The 14440-nt window shown below is 35.8% G+C and overlaps 4 protein-coding genes across 4 annotated transcripts; 3 read left to right on the top strand and 1 right to left on the bottom strand.

Annotated features, from left to right (window-relative positions):
* The first annotated feature begins 757 nt into the window (after nucleotides 1-757).
* Nucleotides 758-5906, top strand: LOC116349783 (serine/threonine-protein kinase polo). Its single transcript, XM_031781376.1, has 6 exons — nucleotides 758-1239; nucleotides 2292-3165; nucleotides 3236-3372; nucleotides 3452-3633; nucleotides 4474-4720; nucleotides 4800-5906. Exons 1-6 carry the CDS (start codon nucleotides 1141-1143, stop codon nucleotides 4983-4985), a joined length of 1725 nt encoding a protein of 574 aa, XP_031637236.1. The 5' UTR covers nucleotides 758-1140; the 3' UTR covers nucleotides 4986-5906.
* A 754-nt stretch (nucleotides 5907-6660) lies between these two features.
* On the bottom strand, nucleotides 6661-8813 carry LOC116349786 (DCN1-like protein). Its single transcript, XM_031781378.1, has 4 exons — nucleotides 8631-8813; nucleotides 7771-8314; nucleotides 7640-7680; nucleotides 6661-7394 (listed from the first exon to the last, which is right to left on the bottom strand). Exons 1-4 carry the CDS (start codon nucleotides 8631-8633, stop codon nucleotides 7170-7172), a joined length of 813 nt encoding a protein of 270 aa, XP_031637238.1. The 5' UTR covers nucleotides 8634-8813; the 3' UTR covers nucleotides 6661-7169.
* A 265-nt stretch (nucleotides 8814-9078) lies between these two features.
* On the top strand, nucleotides 9079-11126 carry LOC116349785 (60S acidic ribosomal protein P0). Its single transcript, XM_031781377.1, has 4 exons — nucleotides 9079-9209; nucleotides 9539-9629; nucleotides 9708-10463; nucleotides 10726-11126. Exons 2-4 carry the CDS (start codon nucleotides 9576-9578, stop codon nucleotides 10864-10866), a joined length of 951 nt encoding a protein of 316 aa, XP_031637237.1. The 5' UTR covers nucleotides 9079-9209; nucleotides 9539-9575; the 3' UTR covers nucleotides 10867-11126.
* A 250-nt stretch (nucleotides 11127-11376) lies between these two features.
* LOC116349685 (putative U5 small nuclear ribonucleoprotein 200 kDa helicase) lies at nucleotides 11377-14299 on the top strand. The gene is made up of 4 exons (XM_031781230.1): nucleotides 11377-11544; nucleotides 11668-12360; nucleotides 12421-14157; nucleotides 14267-14299. The coding sequence occupies exons 1-4, from the start codon at nucleotides 11500-11502 to the stop codon at nucleotides 14297-14299; spliced, it is 2508 nt and encodes an 835-aa protein (XP_031637090.1). The 5' UTR covers nucleotides 11377-11499.
* The last annotated feature ends 141 nt before the right edge of the window (nucleotides 14300-14440 follow it).

The raw sequence follows: 14440 nt of genomic DNA, 5'->3' as shown, positions 1-14440 counted from the left end.
CTTTGAATTTTTACTTTCAAACAAGAAAATTATTAGAAAAATTTGCTTTTTTCGACAGATTTGAATTATTGGTAGCTCTCTGATTTAATCTTATCCAAAGTCATATTGTTTTTTCTGATCTAAATGAACAAATGTATTTGATATCAGAATAAAGTCTCACTGGTTGCAGACACATTGTTCACTGTTGATTTTTCTGATCTGATCTTTTTTGTAACCAGGGATGGATGGCGGTAAAATTCATTCAATACTTTCTTATATCAACCCAAATACGGGATTGGTTCGATAGCCAGTTGGCATGTTAATTCACTCAGCTATCCATCAAAAAGCATCAATCCAACGATTCGATATATGCCATGAATTCTGTCACTAAATCACTCTTATTATAATTTAAAAGCTAGATTAGCTAGCTAAAAACTGTTTTGTTCCGAAAATTTGGTATTTTTCATAGAAAAATAGTATTGCATGTAGTATTTTTGTAATTTTTTTACGGCATAAAGTTAAACAAATTTTTCTCTCAATTTTTCATCATCCAAAAACAAATATTCAATAATGATGGGAAAAAACGTTTAAATTCAATTTCCGCGCATCGTAAATGCCAACTTCATGTTGGTCAAATCGGTTAAAATGGTGTCGCTGTGTACTAAATGCTTCTCAACATCGGTGCGCATAGGTCTTACACAGTGCGTGTGTGTGTATGCGTGAGTGAATTCAAATTGTTGAAACGAAAAAAAAAATTCTTCAACTGTCGTCGCACATACGTACTGGCTTGTACACCGAGAGCAGCGCAACACCACATTAAATCATATTCGACAATCGCGTTCTAATAAAGTGCCTCTCTCTCAGTATTTTGTATCGTTCTGTCGTTTGTTTTAAAAAAAACATTATTCTATTTATTCGTTTAATATATATATTTATTGTTTTTCGCGATAAACAAACAAAATCAAAAAGAAAAAAATTGTGATTGAAGTAAGAGTCGCAACGAAAAAAAAAGACTCTGGTTACAAAAAAAAGGGTAGACAATCATCGTCGACAGAACATAGATCGCGGTGTTGAAATTGAGTAAAAAAAAACATTTTGATAAATTTTTCGGAAACTGAAGTTTCTCGGAATTGGTGTGAGATAAAATAAAAAGCAGCAAAAATGAGTAGCAAACAGGAGGACACGACGAGTGAAATTCCATCAACATTGTACGATAAAAAGGCCAACGTAACATATAAGCGGCTGGGATTCTTTGGCAAGGTAAGAACAAAATCCATTTATTTTTTTTCTGTCATTGTCTCTGTTTCGGGCCCCCTTTTCATCCTTTTGGTGATTCGGCTATTTAAATGGAACATGGTTATGCGAATGTGTGTGTGTACGTCATGAAACTCGAATCGAAGAGAATACAATTTTTCGTCTCAATGACTTTGTGCACTTGCATTTTATTTAACGGGATTGATTTTTGTGTGTTTTTGCGGTCAAAACAATAGCTGAAAGATTTTCTTTTCTTTTTTTGTGTTAAATTTACATCTTATTGCATGGATAGAGTTGATCTTATACAATTGCATTAATCATATACACCATTCGGCAAAAATTCAGTTGGACAAATTCAAAAAGTCAAATTCACAATCGCAATGATGGTTTTGTGTGAGTGCGAACGAGATAAACATAGTCGTTTCGTTAGTTTGGTATTTCGGTTTGACACATGCAATGGTGAACCGGTCGCGCATACAAACAATTCGATATGTGTATCACGCATACATATACTGTAAGAGTAACACACGAATTGACTGTATGGAAAGCATTGATAGAGTGAGAGCAGTGCTTTGTATTGATACGTAACCTCACTTTATTTAAAAAATTTGCCACAACGGACAAATCCGTTGGCACTAACAATACAGACGAACGGGTTTTAAATGACTCTAATGAATGTCAACGACACTTTGAATGTAACGACAAATGTTGATGATGATTTAGTGTATTTAAGAGATTTCGCGTGAAATTTTAACAAATCCTCATAGAATCACTAACATTGAATCGCTATTTTCTTCATTTTTTGCGATAAAATGCTTTTCTTGCGACGAACGAAACTTTTTAGGTCTCTTTCTGTATTTTTTCATCAAAATTCCACGCAATTCTCGTCTCTTATTCTGTGCTGTAAGTTGTCTCACCAAAAAGTAGTCCAATAGATAAAATGTCACATTTGTCTCCGTCTCCAAATTTATACATTGAAGTTTCATTGAAATGTTCGTTAAATATTCTGTTTTTGTTTCGTTTCCTTTCCAACGTCGTACGACATAAAAACAATACAGGGTGGTTTTGCAAAATGCTACGAAATCCAGGATGTAAAAACAAAGCACACATACGCCGGTAAAATTGTGTCGAAAAAATTGATGATGAAACACAATCAAAAGGATAAAATGACGCAAGAAATAAAAATTCATCAATCGTTGCATCATGCGAATATTGTGCGATTTTTGAGTTTTTTCGATGATACAAACAATGTGTACATTGTATTGGAATTGTGTAAGAAACGTTCAATGATGGAATTACATAAACGTCGTCCAACTGTCACCGAATACGAATGCCGTTTCTATATTCATCAAATTTTGGAAGGTGTTCGGTATCTACATGACAATCGAATAATTCATCGTGATTTAAAATTGGGCAATTTATTCCTCAATGATCATCTGAATGTGAAAATTGGTGATTTTGGTTTGGCAACACGCATCGAATACGATGGCGAACGAAAGAAAACATTATGCGGCACACCGAATTATATTGCACCAGAGATTTTAAATAAAAAAGGTCATTCGTATGAAGTGGACATTTGGTCAATTGGTTGTGTTATGTTTACACTGTTGGTCGGTCAGCCACCATTCGAAACGAAAACATTGAAAGATACATACACAAAAATTCGAAAATGTGAATATCGTTTGCCACAATATATGCATAAAGTACCAGCCAATTTGATAATGTTGATGTTACAATCGGATCCGGCCAAACGTCCATCGGTACATGAATGTGCCAAACATGAATTTATCACAAACGGTTTCATACCAAAAGCATTGCCCGACTCATGTTTGACCTGTGAACCGCGTCTCGATCAATTGGAAGGCGGACGAAAGGAACTTGAATACTTGGCCAGCGATCGAAGACCATTGTCAGAGCTCAACAATGAATTTGGTAGGTCATTTTTGATTTTGAGGAGAAAGTATTTTGAAACTTATGAATTTTTTTTAAATATCATTCACAGATGGTCAGACTACATTCTTGCGGAAACATCTCAACGATCATATCACCGCACAAAGCTCGGCCATCAAGAATAATCGAGACTATAAGAATGACGTCGACAATTTGTACTTGCAGTTAACGCAGTTGTTGAACGATAAGGTAAGTGGTAGCAGTTGCTAAATGTACACTTTTCCATTGAATTCATTTATATTTTGTTTTCTTTTGTGTCTCTTGATAGCCGGCACGTTTCAATGAGAACTTGGGCGATGAAAATACAGATCCAGCAGCAGCTCCATTGTTCTGGGTATCGAAATGGGTTGATTACACCGATAAATATGGATTCGGTTATCAATTGTGCGATGAAGGAATGGGAGTGATGTTCAACGACACAACTAAATTGATCATGTTGGCCAATGGAATGTAAGTACCTATTGACGCTCTGATCGGTTTTGCATTCATCTTTTTGTGGTTTATAAGTCTTCGAACAGATTGTAGTGGTCATCATGGTCCTTGAACCAAATATTATATATGTCTCTTTAGAAGTGATTTGTACGGCAGGATTGGAATATACCCAACGTCTTGACGATACTCTATTTTTTCAGTAGCTCTTTTGTGTCTGGAAGGAACTGTATCAAACACTCGAAGACAGTGTCGACTGAATATTCATATATTGATAATTCACATTTTCATGAGTAAATTATCTGCTCTAGCATTTTTGTTGCCACTTTGGCTTTAAACACAGATCTGTTTGGTTTGAGATTGGGAGAATGAAGAAATATTTTTATAGGATAGGCAGACAGACAGACAGACAAAGAGAGAGAGAGAGAAAGAGAGAGAGAGAGAGAGAGAGAGAGATTGAGATAGAGAAAAAGGGAGGAGAGGTAGATGAAGAAAGAAAAGGGGAGAGATAGAAAGAAAGGGGGTAACAGTGATAGAATGTGTGAGAGTCAGAGAGAAGAATAATAGAGATAGTAGGAAAGGAAAGGTGAAACGAGTTGGTCTATTGATTTCATGTGTCAGAGTCGGTTCATGAGATTTCCTTCGAGCATTTTTTATCTTATTCAAAAAAGTAGCCTCTTTCATACTACTCACAGGGGAAAATATATAGATTTTCAGTAAACATTTTTTTTGGATATCTGAATTTTTGCATTGATTTGTGAAAAGAATCACTTTACATCGAAAATGTATACATGTTTCTCCTGTGTATAGTCCCAATCAAAAATACCGAATCTAATAAAAATGTATTTTCTTATATTCCAGTAACGTGCATTACATCGACCGAGAGGGTAGTGAACAGTACATGACAGGTTCAACATACCCCGTCGAAATGGAGAAAAAGATGAAATTGTTGTCGTACTTCAAGCGTTACATGACTGAGCATTTAGTGAAGGCTGGTGGTAATTCGGTGCGTGATACTGGCGATACAGTGTCTCGTATACCACATTTGCATACATGGTTCCGGACAACATGTGCTGTTGTAATGCACTTAACAAATGGTTCAGTTCAGGTATTTTCAATTCAACATTCCCAAAAATTCCAACTCAAATGATGTCTAACAATTGTTATCGTTTTTATTTCAATTTCAGTTGAATTTTTCGGATCACATTAAAATCATCTTGTGTCCCCGTATGAGTGCTGTCACATACATCGACAATAAATTCCGAACATATAAATTCTCGACGATTTCAAAATTGGGTTGTTCGCACGAGTTGTACAATAAATTGCGTTATGCACACGAGAAACTCAAAAAATTACTCGAAAAACTCAAGTGACGGCCACATCAACTATATCCATGTACATTTAAGCACCATTCATGATTTTTTTTTTATTAAACTCAAACACAAAAAATACACAATACACTACAATAACAACAACAAAAGTCCGATAAAACTGTAACTGATGATCAACTCTTATATTATTCTTATATCTGTATTCATATTGTTCGCGTTCATTTTGTCCACGTAATTAGTTTTATAAGTACATCAAAAACCTAGAACAAAAAAAGTTTAACTAGAAAAAACACATTAAATTTAGTCGATCTATCTAGAAGTCTCGCTTCATGAGTTAGACATAAAATATGCTCAAGAATAAAAAAAAAACACAAATTTTAAATTGTCAAATCAAATGCCAATTCATTTGCATGAGAGGAATAGTTGTGGGAGTTCGATTTAGGAAAAAAAAAATGAAATAACAAATATATAAAGCAAAAACGAGAGAAAACAAAACCAAATGTCTATCGTAAATTTCTTCGGTTAAATTATACGTGTTTCGATTTGATGAAACCGTTTATTTGCCCGGTGCCAAATAAACAAGTTCGATTTCATTCGAAGCACGGTGTAATCTTAATTAGAAATGTTCTCTTTTTATTTATGCTCAATAGAAAATGAGGCTTATTCTTCTTTTGTTTTAAGAGAGCAATAAAATGTATTAACGAATTTGTCTAAATTATTTAGATAAAATATGTCCGATTGAGTGCTTCGTTTAGTAGTTGTGTTTTTTTTTAAATGGAATTAATATGGTTTTGAATAAAGAAACATAATTTGAATAAAGAACCAGCATATCTGGCCTCAATGATAATAATCAGTTCGCACACGTCAATCCTTATAGCATTAAGATGATTAGGACGATAATGAATTTGTATCTCGAGAAAAACAACATTAACAATAAAAACGCATCGATAACATTTAATTAAATTGACATTTTTGGGCAAATAGCCATGTGAATGAAATGGATTGATATTTTATAGAATTTTTGGTACATTCCCATATAACTCATTTGCGGAGTAATTTTATCGATGACGGGACTGTGCGGAGTTCAGCGGAGATAGCATGCAAATGCTGTGTGTACGAGTGCAACAGCGTTCTTTGCTGTTCATAGATTTATTTTGTCCAATCGTATATCTTAGTAGCCGTACACACAGCTAAGTTACTAATAATCTGCGTAAGAATGATACACATAGAAGTGCTGTTACCCTCGTACACACAGAGTTTGTATGTCATCTCCGCCAAACTCCACACAGTCCCGCCACCGTCAAAATTACTCCGCAAATGAATTATATGGGTTATGACTGTTATTGAACTACTTCAAACTGGAGCAGAGAATTTGGACTGGGTATGGTACTTCATTCGCAATTCTATTAAATCGGATATCTATATTCAATATTCATTCAATATTTCATTCGGTATTCCCATTCATCATTTTCAATTGATTGAAAACGCGTCAAGTAACCAAAAGTCGACGAACGAAAGTCGAACAGAAAAAAAACTCTATTGATCGATAAAATAGAGTATCTGGCCTTTTGTTACGCGTACATACCATTCCTCCCCTCAGAGAAACAGTCTATGCAAAAAATACTTCACCTTACACACTAGGTGTGGGCGGAAAAGTAAAAATAGTGTCCAATTCTTTCAAAAAAATTGAATCTGGTGTGAATAAAAATGCAAATGATTTACGATTTTTTTCTTCTTTTCTTCATTTCATAATGTTCTTATTTCATAAATTTTCTCATATCAAGCTTACAAATAAACTGATTTGTATTTATTAAATTACCTCTGTTTCATGTAGTTGTATTTCAAATCGTATTAAATGTAAATATGGAAACTTTTGGTAAAATTTCCGATTTTTTTTAATTTTTTTTTCTTCATTTTTTGAACTTCAGTTTAGATTTTCTATATCTTTTTCTATTATTAAATTTTATAATATTTAAATAAAGATTCAGTTAACTGAAGTTCGACTGTGACTAATGATAACAAACATTCTTACGGGGAAAAAAAGTGAAATCAATAGAAAACTTATTATAAAATTTTGCCTCAAGTCAACGGAAAAAGAAAAAAAAAACGTTTTAACTGGTAATAACGAGAAATAACATGGGTGTTGACATAAAAAAAATGATTTTTGTTGTTGTTAAAAAACGTTAAAAATAGAATTGTTGAGTGAGTGTATCGAACGACGATTGCTTAGCCGCAGTACATGTTTGCGTGTTGTTTTTCACTGCTGCCACTTGTCGATTGGCTGATCACCGATTGCCGCTGGTAATTTGTATGAAACCATTCGACAAAGTCATCTATTAACACCGGCCACGCACCTTCTGCGTCGTAATTAGACATGTTGTCATCGATATGCGCCGCGAAATCTAACAATAAATTCCATGTGTCCTTCGGGATAGAGCGTTTGTGATTTTTCTATTGTGGAAAAATGATAGCGAGAGATATGAAAAAGGGAATTTAGAAAGGGTTGAAGATGGAGTAGAACCAAAGCTGTCATTGATACAACGGAGATGTGGGGGTACTTTTCTTGTATTCAGGACCCGAATTTTATGTGCGTAACTTGAAAAATTCTATGGAATGATGTGGGGTCGCACTACTCTGGTGCCAATAATAGCTCTGATTAGAACAGAAAATGGAAAACAAGTTTTGACAAGTCTTACCTTCAAGAATTCACACCATTGATCCAGAAATTTGAATTGACCTGCAAATAGAGATGGAGAGAGAGAGAGAGAGAGAGAGAGAGAAGGTTTGAGTAAAAACTTTAAAATAAAACGCATAATTTCCCACTTACCTTTTAGCACAATATTCCAGTATGCGATGGCCATTTCCAGATCGATGCCCTTTTGTGTGTCCTCTTTTGCATAGTTGAATGTAAAATGATAGAAATCTTTGAATTTATTCGGGTCACATAATTCATTTTCTAGTGATGGTAGTTTTGATCTTAAACTATCTATACTATCTATGCCTAACTCAACAAAACCGTTAACAAATTCGACTTTTGTAAATTCACATTGTGTTTCGGCGCGAAATTTCCACGCAATAATCAAAACCAATTTGGATGTTGGATCGAGTCGTAAATCGTCCAAAAATCGGCATACACCATCGGTTGAGATTTTTGTCGGATCATGCGGATCTTCGTATCGTCGAAATAGCTGTTCGACTTTCTTGTGGTCTAAATCACGATAGTATGTTTGCGGTTGTTGAAAATAATTATCGCTCGCTTGGTCTAATTTCCATTCGTTGTTTTGCAAACAAAAAATTGCCGTTTGTTCGCCCGTCTGAGTAATGGCCATAAACTTCTTCACCTTATCACGTTGCGATGATTTCAACTTGTTCTGCGAAAGAGAGACAAAAACAAATTGAACGTGTGACAGCAAAAAATAAACCCATATCAGACACAACAGACAAATATTTTTTTGATTACTATGGATTTTAAGTGGGTTTGTTGCGTGTGGTAAAAACCACACACCATGCAAAATTTCAACACATTATTGTATAATTGGAAATCGCATTTTTTTTCGCTCGTAATCCTTTCTACGAAATCATTTCCTGATCACACACATTCAACTGCGCTTTTTTTTCTTCATATTCACACATGATTATGTCAAAACATTCGATTCGAAATTTTTTCGATTTTCTTTCGTCACTTACCATTTTTGAATAAATAATTCACGTCTAGAAATTTACAAAACTATATTGGCTTTGATGGGAAAAACAAAATAAAATCAACAAATTGCGTGTTGATTTCTGCTATTTCGACGAAATTTAATGCTTTTGCTGCTGATATTCTTCTATTTGCAAATACAACACCAAAATAATACTATTCTGTAATCAAGACGTTTTTGACGTGAACTACCAACACGAAGTTGGTGCTAATTTAACGCATCTGTCTAATGAGGGTCTTATATGTTTCGGTTCAATTTCGATCAATGGTGAAATACAGGGATTTCATTGTATTTTCGAGGTAAATAAGTTTATTTATTTTCGTGAAAAAATGTTTTTTGTCGGAAAATTCGATTATTTTCGGAGTTTAGCAGAGGAAAAAAGAATTGGAATTGAAATGATCTTTTCTCAGTTATAAAGACCAAACGGCTTCAAATGTATCGATTCCAACCGTATTCGCATTGCAAGTGTGAACCGAACCATATGCGAGGGTATATAAGCACAAACGACATGACAGCTCGTCCATTTAAGTCCGTGACTTTTTACCGTGTATTACTATTGCACTTGGTGAGTATCAATATGTGTGCGACAGAAAAACCGAAAATAATTTGATTTTATTTCGACCATCCGTCCATGGAATTGCACAATTTCATTGAATTCGCGTAAAATATGTTCATAAAAATTGAATTTTGTAAATATTTCGAGGAATTTTTGTGGATTTTCCGTGATTTTCATGAGCCAACAATAAATCAAATTATTTTAGGTTAGAAATTGTTGTGTGCTGTAGCAAATTCTTTTTGGACGATTTTTTTCCATAAAAATCCAATTTTTCCGTAAAAATCTGTTGATATACCATAAAATCTCTGCTAATTAATCTGTGATTGTTTTGGTTGTAGTTCTTAAATTTCATCGGAAGTCCTTACACGAATCATAATGGGTAGGGAGAACAAGGCAGCCTGGAAAGCTAACTACTTCGTTAAAGTTGTTGTAAGTATCTCCCCCACTCACACCAAAGTCCAAAAAAAAAAAATTCTTCTCTGATGCTAATTGTTCTGTTCCGTGCAGCAACTTTTGGATGAATATCCAAAATGTTTCATCGTCGGTTGCGACAATGTTGGTTCACGCCAAATGCAAACCATTCGTACATCATTGCGTGGTTTGGCCATCGTATTGTGTGGTAAAAATACCATGATGCGCAAAGCCATCCGTGGTCATTTGGAGAACAATGGTTTATTGGAAAAGATCTTGCCACACATCAAAGGCAATGTTGGTTTCGTTTTCACCAAAGGCGATTTGGCTGAAGTTCGTGAAAAATTGACCCAAAGCAAAGTTCGTGCTCCAGCTCGTGCTGGTGCTATTGCACCATTAGATGTCATCATCCCAGCCCAAAACACCGGTTTGGGTCCAGAAAAGACATCTTTCTTCCAAGCTTTGTCCATTCCAACCAAAATTTCAAAGGGTACTATTGAAATCATCAACGATGTACCAATTTTGAAACCAGGTGACAAAGTCGGCGCTTCAGAAGCTACATTGTTGAACATGTTGAACATTTCACCGTTCTCATATGGTTTGGCCATTCAACAAGTGTACGATTCGGGTTCAATTTTCTCGCCAGATATATTGGACATTAAGCCAGAAGATTTGCGCGAAAAATTCATGGTTGGTGTTGCCAATTTGGCAGCCGTTTCATTGCAAATTGGATACCCAACACTTGCATCTGCACCACACAGCATTGCCAACGGTTTCAAGAACTTGCTCGCTTTGGCCGCTACCACCGATGTCGAATTCAAAGAAGCCACCACCATCAAGGAATACATCAAGGTACTATACAATAAAAATTCATGGTTTTACTCATTTTTTATGCACTTTATTCCATTTTAATCTCATTATTTCACAAATTCACACTGTTTTGTTGACAATTTTGAGCAATTTATTGTTATTTTTCGGATTTTTGAGCTTTTTTTTTTTAGAATTTTCTTCATAGAAACTATGTAGTCGTTTACAGTATTGCTTAAATTGAAGACAGTGAATTCCCATGAAAACTGCGAAATGTTCTAACGCAAATTTCTTTTTATCTTTTCAGGATCCATCGAAATTCGCTGCTGCCGCCGCCGCTGCTGCCCCAGCTGCCGCTGCCGAAAGCAAGAAAGAAGAGAAGAAAGAAGAAAAGAAGGAGGAATCCGAAGAAGAGGATGACGACATGGGCTTCGGTCTTTTCGACTAAACGTCTCCAACATTGGCTTGAGATAAATGTATACCCAATTGCCAAATGGTTTATGTAAATACTCGTCTGGTGTGTTTCGGATATCACCAATGGCGACATGCATAAATTCATTTTCATTTTTTGTCATTTTATCTCACGCAACCAAACAAACATTACAAAAATGTTGAACAAAATATAATAAAACTGATTTGTACGTTTGAACATCATTGGATGTTTTTTCATTTGAACAACTTTAATAAATGTACAAACTGGCAAAAAAATTGTGCTTTTTTTATTCAAGATTATTATTTTATTTTTCCTCAGAAACGTTGCCATGAATCATCATGGGTCATTATCAAATATTTCAGAAAAAAGTTGGACTTTTGAAAATGTAGAGAATATCACCAAATTCTGTTTGTTTGTTTGTCGAACATAACCTCACTCATGCGTGAATCGTATTGCATCGGTTAACTCTTGACAAAAGCCATCACATACGGTTTAATCACTGACAGCTGTCAATGTTTGTTCTTGTATCAAAGCTAGAAAGTAAAGAAAAGAAGAAGCATCAAAAACACGGCATTCCTGGTGAAAGTGAATAAAAATTGATTTAAATTAAAAATTCTGTGACTTTTCTTTTTAAAAAAATCCCAAAGCATGGCTGATGCGGCAGCACGTCAGCTGCAATATGAATATAAAGCGGTAAGTTTTCTGCAAAGAAAATCTATTTTTTTCCTCAAGCTTGGCACCTAACCTCAAATCATGCCAAGCATTGTTTATATACGTAGTCAAAACGTTCGTCTAAAAATGTCGTAAAATTTTCAGAATTCAAATTTGGTTTTGCAAGCTGATGTACGTTTGATTGAAAGACCGCGTCGTGATGAGGCCACCGGTGAGGTGTGTTCGTTGGTTGGTAAATTGGATGGAACACGAATGGGTGATCGATATCAACGTTCAAAACCCGAAAAAACCGAAGAACGTAAAGTAAAGCGACAGAAACGTGACGAAGCTCAATATGATTTCGAACGGATGAAAGGTACCACACTTCTGTCAGAAGGTATCGATGAATTGGTTGGCATTATTTATCGCCCAAAAACCCAAGAGACACGTCAAACATACGAGGTGCTATTGAGTTTCATTCAAGAAGCAATTGGCGATCAACCGCGGGACATTTTATGTGGTGCGGCCGATGAAATTTTGGGCACACTCAAAAATGATCGGCTCAAAGATCGTGAGCGAAAACGTGAAATTGACAATTTGCTGGGCAGTGTGACCGATGAACGATTTGCTTTGCTGGTAAATTTGGGAAAGAAAATCACAGACTATGGATCGGATTCGGTGAATGCAATGGGTACCGGTGAGGGAGGCGACCAATTGGATGAGACGTACGGCATTAATGTGCAGTTTGAAGAGTCGGAGGATGAAAGCGACGAAGATGTTTACGGTGAAATTCGGGATGAAGACGGCGAAGATGAAGGAGAAGAAGCACGTATTGACCACACACTACACGCTGAGAATGTAAGATAATTTGATTTTTTTTTATTTTTTCGATTTTTTATTTTTTGTTTTTTTCGACAGCTTGGCAATACAAATGAAGAAGGTGGCGGTCATAAGAAGGAACGACCATTGCATCCGCATGACATTGACGCGTACTGGTTACAAAGATGCTTGAGTAAATACTACAATGATGCCATGATCTCGCAGGCAAAGGCCAATGAAGTGTTGAGCATCCTGAAGGAGACGGGCAGCGAAAGTGAATGTGAAAGCCGTTTGGTATTATTGCTTGGTTACGATAGTTTTGATTTTATAAAAATTCTGAAGAAAAATCGTGAAATGATTTTATACTGTACACTATTGGCATCGTCACAAAGTGAATCAGAGCGTAAGCAAATTCGCGAAAAAATGCGTAACGATGGAAATTTGGCGAAAATTTTGCGTCAATTGGAAACGGGTAAAAATGATGACGACGAAGATGGCAGTGCATCACGTGTACAAAAGCATAAAACTGATGCCGATGAAGGCGGTGTCAATGGAGCTGGACAAGTTTTGGGCCAACGTCAATTGATCGAACTTGATGAACTGGCATTCACACAAGGCAGCCATTTTATGGCGAACAAACGTTGTCAATTGCCTGACGGTAGTTTTCGCAAACAACGCAAAGGCTATGAAGAAGTTCATGTGCCAGCATTAAAACCAAAACCATTCGATGACACAGAGTCATTGCAACCAATTGAAAAGCTACCGAAATACGTGCAACCCGTTTTTGAAGGATTCAAAACATTGAATCGTATTCAGAGCCGTCTGTGGCGTTCAGCATTGGAAAGCGATGAAAATATGCTTCTGTGCGCTCCAACTGGTGCGGGGAAAACAAATGTCGCATTGCTTTGTATGATGCGAGAAATTGGTAAGCACATTAATGACGATGGTACAATTAACACCGATGAATTTAAGATCATTTATGTAGCACCGATGCGATCGCTGGTACAGGAAATGGTTGGTAACTTTGGCCGTCGTTTGGCAAGCTACAATTTAACCGTTTCCGAATTGACCGGTGATCATCAATTAACACGCGAACAAATCGCCGCCACACAAGTCATCGTCTGTACACCAGAGAAATGGGATATTATCACACGGAAAGGTGGCGAAAAATCATTCACATCACTTGTCCGCTTGGTTATCATCGATGAAATTCATTTACTACACGACGAACGAGGTCCAGTACTTGAAGCACTTGTCGCCAGAACAATTCGTAACATTGAAACAACACAAGAAGATGTACGATTGGTTGGACTATCGGCAACATTGCCAAATTATCAAGATGTGGCCACATTTTTGCGCGTCAATTTAGAGAGCGGACTCTTTTATTTTGACAACAGTTTTCGACCGGTCGCATTGGAACAACAGTATATCGGTGTTACTGAAAAGAAAGCATTGAAACGATTCCAAGTCATGAATGAAATTGTGTATGAGAAAATTATGGAACATGCCGGTAAAAATCAAGTACTTGTGTTTGTACATTCGAGAAAAGAAACCGGAAAAACAGCTCGAGCTATCCGGGATATGTGCTTGGAGAAAGACACACTGGGCAGCTTTTTACGCGAAGGATCGGCCAGTATGGAAGTTTTACGATCGGAAGCTGATCAAGTTAAAAATAATGAACTGAAGGATTTGTTGCCGTATGGTTTTGCCATTCATCATGCTGGCATGACTCGAGTTGATCGTACTTTAGTCGAAGATTTGTTCGCTGATCGTCATATTCAAGTACTTGTTTCCACCGCCACACTTGCATGGGGTGTTAATTTACCAGCACACACGGTATGTAGCACAAAATTTTAGCAATTTGTTGATTTTTTTTATTTTATATTTTATTACTTATTTTTTAGGGGTTTTTGTTCCAATTTTTTAGAATTTTATAAATGTTTAGAAAATTTATAGCAGTAGTCGAAATTTTACATAGCAACAATTTTTAAAGAAAAAAATCTCATCAATATTTTTCTGAAAAATAGAGATTTTTTTCTTTAAAAATTGTTGCTATGTAATATTTCGACATGCATTTTTCATTCTTTTCACTCATTTTTACATTTTTTGAAAAATAATG

Source organism: Contarinia nasturtii, unplaced genomic scaffold, assembly GCF_009176525.2.
Source record: "Contarinia nasturtii isolate CC-2019 unplaced genomic scaffold, AAFC_CNas_1.1 Cnas_scaffold_3116, whole genome shotgun sequence".
In the NCBI taxonomy this organism is placed as follows: Eukaryota; Metazoa; Arthropoda; class Insecta; order Diptera; family Cecidomyiidae; genus Contarinia; species Contarinia nasturtii.
The sequence above is the reverse complement of the archived record's forward strand: the minus strand, read 5'-3'. Positions and strand labels throughout refer to the sequence as shown.